This window comes from Aplysia californica, unplaced genomic scaffold (genome assembly GCF_000002075.1).
Source record: "Aplysia californica isolate F4 #8 unplaced genomic scaffold, AplCal3.0 scaffold00037, whole genome shotgun sequence".
NCBI lineage: Eukaryota > Metazoa > Mollusca > Gastropoda > Aplysiida > Aplysiidae > Aplysia > Aplysia californica.
The window spans coordinates 1,782,321-1,796,288 of record NW_004797307.1 but is presented as its reverse complement, the minus strand read 5'-3'; the positions used below and the strand labels follow the sequence as shown (position 1 = coordinate 1,796,288).

General features: G+C 39.0%; 1 protein-coding gene across 1 annotated transcript in view; it reads left to right on the top strand.

Annotated features, from left to right (window-relative positions):
• Positions 1-13,968, top strand: part of LOC101849671 (macrophage mannose receptor 1) — a gene marked incomplete in the record, with an annotated part of 96,526 nt that overhangs the window by 19,613 nt on the left and 62,945 nt on the right. Inside the window, 10 exon segments of the mRNA XM_013091481.2 lie at positions 308-423; positions 948-1,077; positions 2,153-2,235; positions 2,741-2,869; positions 3,797-3,916; positions 5,050-5,214; positions 6,926-7,008; positions 9,382-9,532; positions 11,377-11,418; positions 12,675-12,845. Coding sequence (XP_012946935.1) covers positions 308-423; positions 948-1,077; positions 2,153-2,235; positions 2,741-2,869; positions 3,797-3,916; positions 5,050-5,214; positions 6,926-7,008; positions 9,382-9,532; positions 11,377-11,418; positions 12,675-12,845 — 1,190 coding nt within the window.

The window sequence follows — 13,968 nt, the reverse complement described above, 5'->3', positions numbered from 1 at the left end:
GATGGGGTTTGGGTGGAGGGAAGGGTGAGGTGGGAGTCTGACTGTGTTTATTCTGTTTTTGCTGCTGGAGCAGGTTTTTACTACTTTTCGTTGTTCATGTTGCTGTATGATGCTGTTGGGGCAGATGATGATGATGATGATGATGATGATGATGATGATGATGATGATGATGACGATGATGATGACGATGATGACGACGACGACGACGACGACCAATTGTTTGCCTTTTTTAAAATCTTTGAGCTTAACAACAATGATGACAATGATGATGAGCCATGTGTGATGTTAATAACACTATAACTCTCAGGTCAAAAGCTGTGCCTCTGTGTGGGGTCATTGGTGGTGTCAAAACAAGACGGACGTCTTCATGGCAGACAAAGCCTTGCTCACAGACCAACTCATACGTTTGTAGCAAACCCCCAGGTGAGAAGAGAAGCTCTTCACATTACTTCACTTACTTTACTTTTTCTTTTTAGTAAGATTTTACGATTGTTTTTTAAGGTTTATCGAATGATTTCATTTATACAGTACACTTCCTCAAGGAAAGTGCTCAGTTCACTTTATGGCAATACGAAGGGTGCAGTTCCCTTTTTTTGTTGAGGTAAATGATGACTCGTTAGTTTGAGCTACAACAGCCCTGTTTGGGCTAACAAGTCTGTCTGTTTCTCATGGTGTATACCTAGTTATTTCTGACAGTGGTTGGCTGGTGGGTGCTCTGGTGTGGTTTGCTCCTTCTTTCCTGTCAAACATCTAATGTCCTTTATCGCTCTACCTTTTTGTGTTTGTTACTGTCTAACATTTCTATTCTTCAGCACTTACTTGACCGTATTGTGTAAATGCTGTAATACTCTTACTAATGCTAAAAATACCTAGTTATTGCAGAACAGAATGTGTGAATGTCTGTCATTTGGAATTATAAAGCGACAAACATTTGAAACACTCCACAGGTGTATGTGCAGATGGTTGGGCTCAGCATCAGTCGACTTGCTACAAGTTCTACCCGTACCGGAAGAAGGGGTGGGGAGAGGCAAGGAGCTATTGTAGTGCACAAGGGGCTGATCTTTTAGCAATTTCTTCGTGAGTCATCTCTAAATTTTTTTATTATTGTTAACATTTTGATAACAATGACAACAACAACAGCATTGTTTAATTGTTGAATTAATCTTTGAATGAGAGTCAATTTGTGGGAATGCAGGCTAGAGAGAGAGAGAGAGAGAGAGAGAGAGAGAGAGAGAGAGAGAGAGAGAGAGAGAGAGAGAGAGAGAGAGAGAGATAGAGAGAGAGAGAGAGAGAGAGAGAGAGAGAGAGACAGAGAGAGAGAGAGAGAGACAGAGAGAGAGAGAGAGAGAGAGAGAGAGAGAGAGAGAGAGAGAGAGAGGAGGGGGGGGAGGGTCGTGGAGAAAAACTGCGACATCTTTTGAACTCTATTCCCCCCAACGACGGCAAGTTTAAGGATGAGTGAGTGAGACTGTAGACAAATGACTCGCTCTGAGAGAGATGAGTTAGACACCTGCCTATTGATAGACAGACAAATGAAAATAAAAAGTGACAGATTTTGTGAGAAAAAGAAGGAAATTTACATAAAAAGAAAAAAAAAATCAGTTTGAACAAGGACTTGAGGGAAGATGTAATGGAAGGACACACAGAGCCCTAAGACATGAAGGGTGGCCAATGCCATTGATTAACTCTACATGAGAAGCTGTTTGGGACAACAGGGGAACTAAGCGGGATGGCACAGTAAATGATATCTATGCCAGTTTTCATATGTATATGTGATGTCATTGAGAAGAAGAAGAAGAAGAAGCAGAAGAAGAAGAAGAAGAAGAAGAAGAAGAAGAAGAAGAAGAAGAAGAAGAAGAAAGAAGAAGAAGAAAAAAAAGAAAAAGATAGATTGTCAAGGCTAAATAAATCAATGAAGAGAAATAGATCGTGAGTAGTTGGCTCCTTTTTTCTAATCAAATTTCTATCGTCCTTATCTCTGTCCTTATTTTTTTTAACACTTCTAATCTTTGACACTTATATGACCTTACTGCATTGCAAGAGCTGTAAAATGCTTTACTAAAACAAATAGGATAAGAATGTCATATGAAGCAGGTATGGTAATTTCTACATTTTTCTCTTCGGTCATGAACGTTTGTCCTGGTGAGCACAGAGAGTCCAGCCAGAAGTTCCTAAAGTCTTTCTTCCAGACGCTCAAAAGTCTTGGAGTGAGGAGTATTTGGATTGGTCTGTCAGGTCAGTGCATGGGACAGAAGCTGAAATGTTTATGGAGGTTTTATGTGTTTCATGTGTATTGACAATGTGGAATCTGCCACTCATTGATTTTTTGACATATAATGTGTGATGATGTGTCGGAATCAGGCACTCGTCAATTTTTAGACATATTATAGTTATTGGTATCATCTTGAAGCTTTTTTATTTATCTTGCTTTTGATGAGAAAAAATCCGTACATTTTTAATGTAGGTTACAAGACAGAGTGATAAGAAGAGCCAACAAAAGTTAATAAATATCCCTCCAAGTATTCACTACTATTCAATATTCAATAGTCACTCCATGAATCAAAAGTTATAAAACATGCCTCAAAGAAAGTATTTGCTACTGACCAATACTTACTAATTACACCATGAATAGCTGATTGGGTCATGACTGTGAAATGCAATGGATGGATTTGTATAGGCTGGCACCCTGAGCTACCCTTGCCCTATTCAAAATTCAAATTTTAAAATCCGTTTCTATCAGATGCAGGGGTTGACCAGTCAAGCTATCGTTGGGTGGGCGGGGCACCTGTGGATGATGGGTGGACCAATTGGGCGCAGGCTAAACCTACTGACACACCTGGAAAGAAGGACTGCGGTTTCATCGCTACAGGTAAGCCTACTCCTGATAGTTTAACAAGGGCATTTCTGAAGGTTGGAATGGTATTATGGATGTTGTTGATGTTGTGGATGTTGTTGATGTTGTTGATGTTGTGGATGTTGTTGATGTTGTTGTTTTTATTCTTCTTGGTTGTGGTGATGATGATACTCGTGGGAGAGGTATCATTGATGATACACGTAGTATAAGTATCGGTGATGATACTCAGGATAGAAATATTGGTGTTAATGATGATACTCAGGGTAGATGTAGATGTACCAGTGGTGATGCTCATGACAGTTTGGTGATGCTATTGATGATGGTGATATAAACTGAATGGGAAATTAAGTTTTAATTCTTTTAAAATATGGTAATATGTCAATAAAATTATGAAGACTCCTCTACTTTTATTTTGCTTTTCAACACTGATATTAAGAATGTATAATGAGAATAGGCACAGGAGGAAAGAGGGTGGTGGGGATTTTATATATAAAGAATATTCATGTAAAAAAAAAAAATTGAGATTTGAAAATCTGTTCACCATGTATGTGTTTTTCAATGTGTGTGTTCTCTGTGTGGATGCTAGACTGTATAAATTAGGACAAAGATTGTACATAACAAGATAGTTCACTCTGCTCTTTGAGCCAATTAAAAAAGTGTCCTCAAAATCTGGGGCCGCCCTCTTCGAAAAAGTGTTGACTTTTCGAACACAATTTCCCTACTTGTGTGAAAAACAATAAAAGCGAAACTAAGAAACTGTGCTATTCCTATTCTTCCTCTGGAGAAATAAAAGAGAGCTTCAAAACAAAGACTGCAGTGCCATCTGAACCAATGCGCGAACTTCTGATGACACTTTTTGACTGAGTGAACTATCTTGTTATGAACGATCTTTGATTAGGACTGACAATCAAGACGGCATTTCTCTGTAACTTATCCTCACAGCTGACCGGAGGACGAGGTGGAAAGTCACACCACAGTGCACGTTGGCCAGATCCTTTGGCTGCCAGATCTCTGTCAACACAGTGCCGAAACGACCCGTGCCACCAAAGATGAAAAAGACAGGTTAGAATTTGAAGTGAAAGTGTCCGTCCATCTCCTGTAAGAAATTTGATTGCCCAGATTGACATCGTAATACTGTGCAACCTACTGTAATGACCACCTGTCCTAGACAATCACTTGAGCAAATAAGCAGTTGTCTCTCCCCCCCCTCTCTCTCTCCATCTCTCTCTTTCTCTCTCTCTCTACTTCTCCTCTCTCTCTTCATCTCTCTCTCTCTCTCTCTCTCTACCTACTTCCCTCTCTCTCTCTGGTTCTCTCTCTTTGCTTCTCTCTCTTTCCTCCCTCCTTCTCCTTCTCCCTCTCCCTCTCTCTTTCTCTCTCTCTCTCTCCTCTCTTTCTCACTCCCTATCTTCGCTCCTCTTTTTTCTCTTCTCCCTACCTTCCTCTGCTTCACTCTCATAATGTTTAGAAGGTGTTACCAAGTATACCCACTTGGAGCAACAAACAACAATCCTTGGCTCACTGTGCTCTGTTCTCAGGCATAGAAAGACAAAAAAGAAACCCTTATTTATTACATTTTCTCCTTCTTTCTTCCTTGCTTGTTCTCTGTAGAAGATATTTTTAACTCACAAATGCTTTTGGTTGTGTTGTGCAGTAGAGCTTAGTGTTGTGTTTGTTGTAAGCAACACAATGGTAATAATATCCACTTAACAACGGGACTCCTGAAGGTATGTTATTTATATCTGTGTATGTGTGGGAGTGTGTGTGTGTGTGTGTGTGTGTGTGTGTGTGTGTGTGTGTGTGTGTGTGTGTTGTGTGTGTGCGTGTGTGTGTGTGTTTGTTGGTGTGCATGTGTGTGACAGAGAGAAAAAGAGAGAGAGAGTGAGAGAGTGAGAAAGAGAGAGAGAGAGAACGAGAGAAAGAGAGTGGGGGAGAGAGAGAGGGAGAGAGAGAGACAGAGAGAGAAAGAGAGACAGAGGAGGGAGAGAGAGAGAGAGAGAAACAGAGAGAGACAGAGACAGAGAAATGGAGACAGATAGTTTGGGTGGTAAGGGGAGGGGGGGGAGAGCGGGGGAATAAATATCTTTGAAGTCTCCTCTGCTATTGTGTGGCAAAATACTAACTGTTGACAGTAACATGAGTATTGCTTGTCGTCATGACCACTCCTCTTTTTTTAAAACGTTTTGATTTCATAGGAAGCGTTCGCTGTGAGAAATCTTGGATAGCGGCCGGAGACACATGTGTCTTTGCGAGCGATCAGGACGCAGACTGGACTGCGGCTGGTCATGCCTGTGACCAAAAACTGGCTAAGCTTCTTGTTCTGTCTGATGATACAGTCTATACCGCTCTCAATGCCAGTGGTGAGTTGAATAATCAGTGGTGAGAGATTGTTGTTGGGTTTTTGTTTGACAATTTAATTAATGGTGAAGACAGTTTAGCATGAGCTTAACTAACACTCTCATAGCGGAACACGCTCATAGCAAAAAGATTTTCAGGTGCCGAATTTTTTTTTCACTGTGGTTTGAACATTTGTACATGATGTACCGTACTTGGGTTTGTGAAAATGATGTGTCCATTTCCAGCCACCTGATAATGTTGAAAGAGAAAAGGGCTGAATGGATAAGTAATACTGAAATACCAAAATGAATTAGAATAATTGAATAGAGAATAGAATATATGATGCTAGGTTTTATCAGCAGGTTGGCAGATTAAGAATAATAGTTAAAGCTCATGGGTCAATGTCTGACAATGACCAATACATCCACAGAGGAGAATATTTCTTTAGCAAAATAAAAGTATTAGAAGAAAGAAAGGTTTTAAGGACTTGTGGCTTCTGCTGTGGCTTATGAGACCAATTCTGGCCGAGAAAAGTTTGTCATATATTGAACATTTAAAAGCCCCACAAGATTGAAAATACGATCATAAAATTATTAAGGGAAAAATGGGAGTGTTGGTTTGGGGAGTTGTGGCTGACATGTAAGGAAACTTGTCAAAGTTACCAGCAAAGGGATGAATTAGTCTAGTTTTGTTTCAATGTCACCGTGGTGGTGTGTGATGTTATTTTTAGTAGCATCATGATTTCATAGTTTTTTTAATGCGTGTTTTGCTGTTACAAAACAATATTGTCATTTCTGTTAAAAAAATGCTTTTTAGACAAAAGGGTATGAAGTTTTAAGTGGTACTTTGATTTAACTAATGTTACTTTTGAGAAAATTGAAATTCAATAGCTAGTTTATAAAGTTATTCAGGGAGATTTTTTGTTTTTGAAAGGAAAGAAACCACTGCTTTGATGATATTCAATACATAACTCTAAATATTAATTCTGCTGATGATGTTTTTGCTGTAAAGAAAAGTAACGGCTGTAAATTTTTTTCACTGTTGCCGTTTCTGCAGTTTCGAAAACGTTTTTGGATATGTCACATACAATGGTGCTGCCAGTATCAGAAAGCACAGAAAGAGCCTTATACAGTAGGAAAACTGTTGTGCTGAGACAAAAATACATATAAAAAGAAAAGAATATTGAAAAATTGAAGTGGTTAGGCTCTCGGACTCGCAACCGTAAGGTCGTGGGTTCGAATCCCGTCGGGGACCCGACGTTGTGTCCTTGGGAAAGGCACTTTACACGAATTTTCCTCACTTCACCTAGGTGGGAATGGGTACCTGGCTATAGACTGCAAAAGATCTTGTCAGTTTGTTAATGTTTGAGCGCTTAATCAGCTGCTTGCACTGTATGCTTCGCGGGAAGCTGAGAATGTTTCGTAGTGTTCTATGGTCTGCTGGGGTAATAATATGGTGTAAAGTGCATAGAGCCTGATGTTGAGCGGGGATATGCGCTATACAAATGCTATTTATTAGTATTATTATTCTCGAAACCTCTTAGCAACAGATACACATACACATATTTGTCTATGCATCATGAATTGATTATATTGTGAAGTGTGTATTTGTTTTCATTACAAGGTAGAGATAATTTGACTGTTCTGTAATTTAGTGTAATGTTTGTCTTTGTGATATTATGAATATATTTAAGTTGGTTAGATACGCAGAGTTTTAAAAATAGTTTTTGTGCAGGATCATTGACCACTGGTTCCTATTGGATTGGTCTGACTGACAGTGCTGCGGAGGGGAACTTTGTCTGGGTGGATGGGACTCCGGTGAGTGTATATGTGAGACGTGCTGACAAAATGAGTTACTTCTCACAATCCACAAATGGAGATATTAGCCCAAAATCAACACTAGGGCCAAATTAGTAGATTTTCTATCGATGTCATATCCTTTAAGTAAAACATGCCTTATATTATTTCATACTTACAAATCGTAAAAACTTCACCTATAAGCGTGATGTAGCGATTTCCATAGGGCTCGAATCCGAGAAGTAACTCATTTAGTCAGCTCTCTTCACATATAGTAATATGTGAAGTGTGCTGACAAAATGAGTTACTTCTCGGATTCAAGCCTTAAGGAAATAGATAAATACTTTGTGCTTATAGGTAAAGTTTTTATAATTTATAAGTATGAAAAAAATAGGCATGTTGTACATAAATAATAGGGCATCAATAGAAAATCTACTAATTTGACCTTAGTGTTGATTTTTTGCCAATGTCTCCATTGTGGATTGCAAGAAGTAACTCTTTTTGTCAGAACGCTTCACATATAGTATATAATATAGATTGTAAAGTTCACAGAGCTTGCGGTTATAGTTTTATTACAATGTAGTTCAAGTGCAATGGAAGCCTGTCTTGATGTAACTTGAGCCTGGACATGGCAGATGGGACTGCCTTTGGGAATGCAAGTAATCCCTCTCTCTCCCTCTACTTCGCCCTCCAACAGTCATACATCTTCTCCTTTTGCTCTCTTCTGTCGCACTTATAATTTATTTGTGATATTGATTTCTTAAAAGATAATAAGCCTCCTAAGAGACAGATATGAAATATAGCCCTGTGAACTGGAATAAATGAATTTGTTTAACCTCCGTGTTGTCCTGAGGTATCTTGTGGGTCACCTTAGAAATGATCTGCTCTGTGTCCAATAGATATATCATCATTAATCTATTAAAAGAGAGGTGGGGGAAAGCATATGATTCTACTTCATTTCTCTTTATTTCAAACCATAACCTCATCAACTTATTTATAGAGTTCTTGTTGTGAATGGTTATTTCTTGTTGAACTAAGATTCTCCTCTGCAAAATCCTACTCTCCATAACTCGGGTGGAACATGGGCTTTTAAAACCTGTGTTTTGAGAGATATAAGTGACTCACTCATAGTTTAATGTATTCATGTCATCTTTTGTTAGGGGCTCTCGTGGCCTAGAGGTTAAGGTGTTGGCCGCTCATTCAAAGGTCCCGGGTTCGAATCCGGGTAGCGACAGAAAAATTTCTTCTCTAAAATTGTCTCCTTTCACCTCCTTTCCTGCTCTCTAGCAATGTTCTGTTGTCTGCTTTCATTTCCACTTTCTGACCCCACCCCCTCACCTCCTTTGCCCCTCCTCTGGGCTCCTGATTCTTTCTGCAGCCTTTCTACTGCTACTCCTTGGCTCCTCCTTACTGCTGTCTTTCTGCCACACCCTTGATCTTCTGGTAGGAAAGATCTACACCTAGCCTTCTCGGACAAGGGCGAAAAATCTCGGAGGGCCCGTGTGCAAGTTGCGCACGTTAAAGATCCCTTGGTGATCTAAAAATCGATAAGAGTAGGCTTCGGCCGCCATCCGGGCAAAATTCAAAATTTCCTACCAACTGAAAATATTAGGAGTGTCCCGCGCGCTCATATGACCTTATGCAGTTGCGAGCGCCGTAAAACACTTTACAAAAAAAAATAAATGTTTTGTTATAAATTATTTCAGAATGCAGGATTGTCTTAGTTGTCTGTCCTTTTTCCTAAGAAGATATACACAGGTCTATATTTGTGTCTCAACACGACTCGTTAATTTTTGGGTAGGTCTATATATGGAGTTTTTGGTATCACCTTAAAGTCTGTTTATTTTTCTTGCTTTTGGTGAAAAATACACCTGTCTATATTTAACAGATGTTGAAATATTTGTGATGGAATGAGGTGGGGGTCACCCGGTGTTAGAGATGTAAAGTTAGCGAGGTCATGAATGTTTGATGACTTTCAAAGCTTGAGTGTATTTGAAAATTGCCAAATTACTTTTTTTGTGCCTTATGTCAAATTTTTTTACTAAAATCCATGCAAGAATGTGTATTTGAATGGGCATAACAGGTGTTGAATCAAAAAACGACAGTTAGAAAAAAAATAGCCCAATGGCCAGAAAAATGGTGGCATCTTTAATTTCATTATTTTGACGAGCGCCTGATTTCACCACGATGTGTCACTTTTTTTTTACAACAGGTCACTTATTTTACAGTTTCAAACATTATTTGTAGAGGTATATAACGTAGCCTTCTTTGGCGTAATATGTCTGCTAGTCTCTCATAGTGTATGCTCAGTTATCGCTCAAAGATATGACACTGTTCTTAATTTCTGTTAATTGAAACTCGTAGCGTCATAATAATTTCTTTGATTTTTTTCAGTTGAACCCTTCCTTGACTCATTGGGCCAATGCGGAGGCTCTGAACAGCACAGCTCAGAACTGTATATTCATGAAGCGGTTCAATGGCACGCTGAAATGGGATGACAAGAAATGCAGTAGCAGAAGGATGTTCCTTTGTCAAAAGCTCCCGTGTAAGTATACACGTCGTTTGTGCGGTAGGAGTATGTAAAACGTTGGGAAGAGTTTGGTTATAATTATTTAACAGATTTTGTAACAAGTAGATTTACCAGGAGCACTTTCCCCTGCTCAAGTAAATTTTAGAATTTTCAAGCTTAAATTTGTATGCAAGGATGCACCTCTGAAATGAAAAGTAGCACTCATGGGCTCATATGACCTTATGCAGTTGTGAGTGCTGTTCAGCACTTATAAAAGCAAAAATGAAACACCCCCCCCCCCCCAAGCACTTAAGGATTAACCTGTGAAATACCTCTCAGTCACAGTTTACAGTCTATCAGTTTTTCTAGCCTGAACCTTTTTCATTGTTTCTTTACAGTGACCACATGCATGACCACATCCTTTTTTTTAGCGTCACTTCCCTCCCTCACATCTTACTCTGTCCCACACAGTGCCTTTATGGAGGTATTTCACTGAGGAAGCAGTGCCTAACTTTCATCCTTGTCTCGATCAGTCATATAATGAGAATCTCCCTCTATTTCACTTGCTTAAGCGTGAGGTCTGGTGAGCTAAAAAAATGTTTTTTCACAGACCTAAATAAATGAATTTAGCATAGTGAGACTCAATGCCAAGGTGCGAAATGATTTGGGGTGTTATTCATGACATAATATGTCACTCATTGCCACGGTGATGGTGGCCATCTTGAAAATAAACACAAATCTTAAATTCCTAAAGTTTCAAACAATAATCAAGATATACTACTTTGTAAGATAGGAATGGAGAGGCATGACCTATATTGAGGTAATAGGGTGACTATTTCTTTTCTTCATTTGGTTGTTTTCATGGATGTGGCATGACTTTGAATTTCATGATGAAAGAAAATGTTGAACCGCCCCCCCCCCCACCTCCCAAACCTGATATAAATGCTCATGCCCCCTCTCATATACAAAGATTAACTAGTTCATTACCTAGAAATATGGATAAGCTATCACTGGGCCAAATTTCAAGTCTCTAGGGTAATAAGTAAGGGAGATTTTAGTAAGGATTTTCGTTGCATGCTGTCCTAGAAAAACACAGTTCAGAGTAAATCCTGGCTGTGAAAGTAAAAAAATGACCTCTACTGAATTACTATTAGTAGCCAAATAAAACAAAATTTCACATACAACGTGCTTATTAAATCTCAGCAAAATAATATCACCGGATTTGATATCTAGGCACATTTAGGTATTCACTTATGCAAAAACCTCAAAAGCGATATTTGGACCCAATTTTCAGCTGAAGTCTCACTCGACGGCCTCCTTAAACTTCATCAGCACCAGCCACATTCGCCTTCCCCGCAGTGAAGTAGTTAAATACAGCATATGTGAGCCATCAATGTGGAATCAGGCGCTCGTCGAATAATGAAAATGAAAATATGAGCATTTTTCTGCCAGTTTGATAATTTTGTTGAATTTTTTTTTTTAGCGCAATACCTGTTATGTCGATTTAAAAACACATTTATGTGTGGATGTTACTGAAAAACGTTGACTAAAAGCACAAACATTTTTAATTTTCAGTTTCCAATGACTCTGAAGCTTTGGAAATTACCAAACCTTCGTGGCCATTTACTTGCTAATTTTATCTCTGAAACCAGACGACTGCCACTCCTTCCATTGCATATATCTTAGCTTCTTTTCAAGATATTATATTGGTATCTTTTTCATCGAAGGACAAGCAAATGAACAAGCTTTAAGATGATAACAATAACTCCACATGCCCAAAAATTGACAAGCGCCTGATTCCTCCGTGTCATGACACATATGCTATTATAATTAAGTTTTAAAAAAATGAAAGATTTAATTCTTGAAATTTCCTTCCACAGCTAACAATGTTGCTACTCAAGCTCCAGTGACAACTACACCAGGTAGAGTCTTATTTAATTAGCAAGCTGTTCAGATGTCCTAAGCCAACAGTTTTTGCCTTTCGTTATATTCAGTTTCCTAAAATATAGTATGGGTTGGATGTTCCTAAAATATAGTATGGGTTGGATGTTCCTAAAATATAGTATGCGTTGGATGTTCCTAAAATATAGTATGGGTTGGATGTTTCTCAAGAAATATGTCGAAATTCAAATTTCAAATTTTGAAAAAGCAGGAAAAATTTCATAAGTGTAGGTGGAGTTGTTAAGAGAAGGAAGTAGTTTTTTTTCTGTCTACTTTGAAATTTTGTCCTCTGGGCTTAGTAGATTTCCACAACAACACCACTTATATATGCAATAGATCAGGGTTCTCAACCTTGGTTCAATTGAATCTCTGGGATTCAGTGATTCCGTTTCAGGGGTTTGGCAGAGGTCAAGACACGGTGTATGAGTGTGTATGTGTGTGTGTGTGTGTTTGTGTGTGTGTGAGAGAGAGAGAGTGAGTGTGTGTGTGTGTGTGTGTGTGTGTGTGTATGTGTGTTTTTGTAAGTGTGCATGTATGTGTGTGTGTGTGTGTGTGAGAGTGTGTGTATGTGTGAGTGAGTGTGTGTTTGTGTGTTTTTGTAAGTGTGCATGTATGTGTGTGTGTGTGTGTGTGTTTGTATCCATTCAGTTCACCCCTCTCAAAGACTTTGGTGAATGTAGGCATGAACTTGTGGGGTTCAGTGCTCCCACCATTGTTAAGATTCACTGTATAAAACGAAACAAATTCTTAGTTCAAGGACACATTGACTCTTAGTTGTAAATGGTTGTTGTGGTGGTAGTGGTGATGTTTTTGGGGAAGGGGAAGGATAACGGTGACGATGTGTAGGACATCAGGGATGAAAAGGAAGAGGAATGATATACAAACAGGAGCTAAAAGAAGAGGAACCAGAGAAAAATAAAAGTTTTGCTTCCTTCCTCTGCTGGTATGAGGCTACTTTACTTATGGTTTTATGCATGTTGGTTTGTTTGTTTGTTTGTTTGTTTGTTTGTTTGTTTGTTTGTTTGTTTGTTTGTTTGTTTGAGTAATAAGAAGCACATTGACACAATAATGGTCATTTAGTGCTTGGAAAAAGTAAGACAGACAGACAGAAACAAATGAGGGAAAGTAAAGAAGTAGGACCTTTCAGTGGCACTCTCCAACTACCCTCAGATTTTATGCGAACAGTGATAGTTTTTCCATCTCTTAAATCTCCTGTCTTTTGTTGTTTCTTTCCTAGCACCGTTCAGCTCCAAATGTGGCAGCGGCTGGGAGGAGCGAGCCGGCACAGACTTCTGCTACATGTTCCCGGGGACTCAGACCACGTGGGCACGGGCGCTGGCTGTGTGCCAGGCACAGAACGGAAGTCTGGTCAGCATCACCTCCAGAGCGGAGCAGAGCTACCTTCAAGGTCATTAAAATGATTTTTTTTTTAGAGGGGGGGGGGGGTTGTGTGATGAAAGCACATATGTGAGGCAGCGAGGTGAAGAAACTTGCATTTTTCCGCAAGTTTGTGAGTTTTTATAAAATTTTGTTTTTTGGCTCAACATCTTTCATGCCCTTTAAAGAATTAATTTCTGTGTTGATTTTTCTGAAAAACGTCGATTAAAGGCGCTAAAAATTTAAATTTTCAGTTACCACGGACTCTTAAGCTAAGGAAATAACTAATCTTTGCCGGCCATTTCTCACTAATTTCACCTCTGAAAACAGGTGACCCCCATCCCCTTCATTCGGAAATATTTCGACTTGTATTCAAGATAAATGGATATTTTTTTTCATTCAAATAAAGACAAGTGAGCAAGCTTTAAGATGATACCAATAACTCTACATTCCCAAAAATTGACGAGAGCCTGATTGCACCACGCTGCCTCACATATGTAAAGCAGGGTGGTGAAATCAGGTGGTAAAAAGACTACTTAGTGTAAAATGACTATTTTCTCCTCAACAATGGATGGTCATCTTGGCTAGATTTTGCCTGCAGTTATTGTATTTTGAATCTATTTCCTTGTTTCTTTTTGTTGAATTGACAAAATACCTTTAACCAACTTTTTTCAGTAAAATCCACACAAAAATGTGTTGTTTAATGGGCATGAAAGGAGTTGAGCCAAAAAATTAAAATTCAATAAAAAGCCTTTTAGTTTTCACCATGTGGACTGTCCTGTTGGCTTCAAGGCTGAGGTAAATATCGAATATAAATTTAGAGTTAATATCTCATTTGTTATCCCTTCTGATTAAAGAATGATGAACAGAAAACTGGTATGACATGGAATAAGGTCAAGAAGCTATCCCAAGATAACGAGAAATGGAAATTGTTTGTTTGTGGCCTATACCATACACGGTGAGAAATGTGATGATAATGATCTCTCTCTCTCTCTCTCTCTCTCTCTCTCTCTTTCTTTCTCTCTCTCTCTCTCTCCCTCCCTCTCTCCCTACCCCCCCTCTCTCTCTCTCTATTTCTTTATTTCTCTCTCTCTATCTCCCTCCCTCCCTCTCTCCCTCCCTCCCTCTGCCTCTCTCTCTCTCTTTCTCTCTCT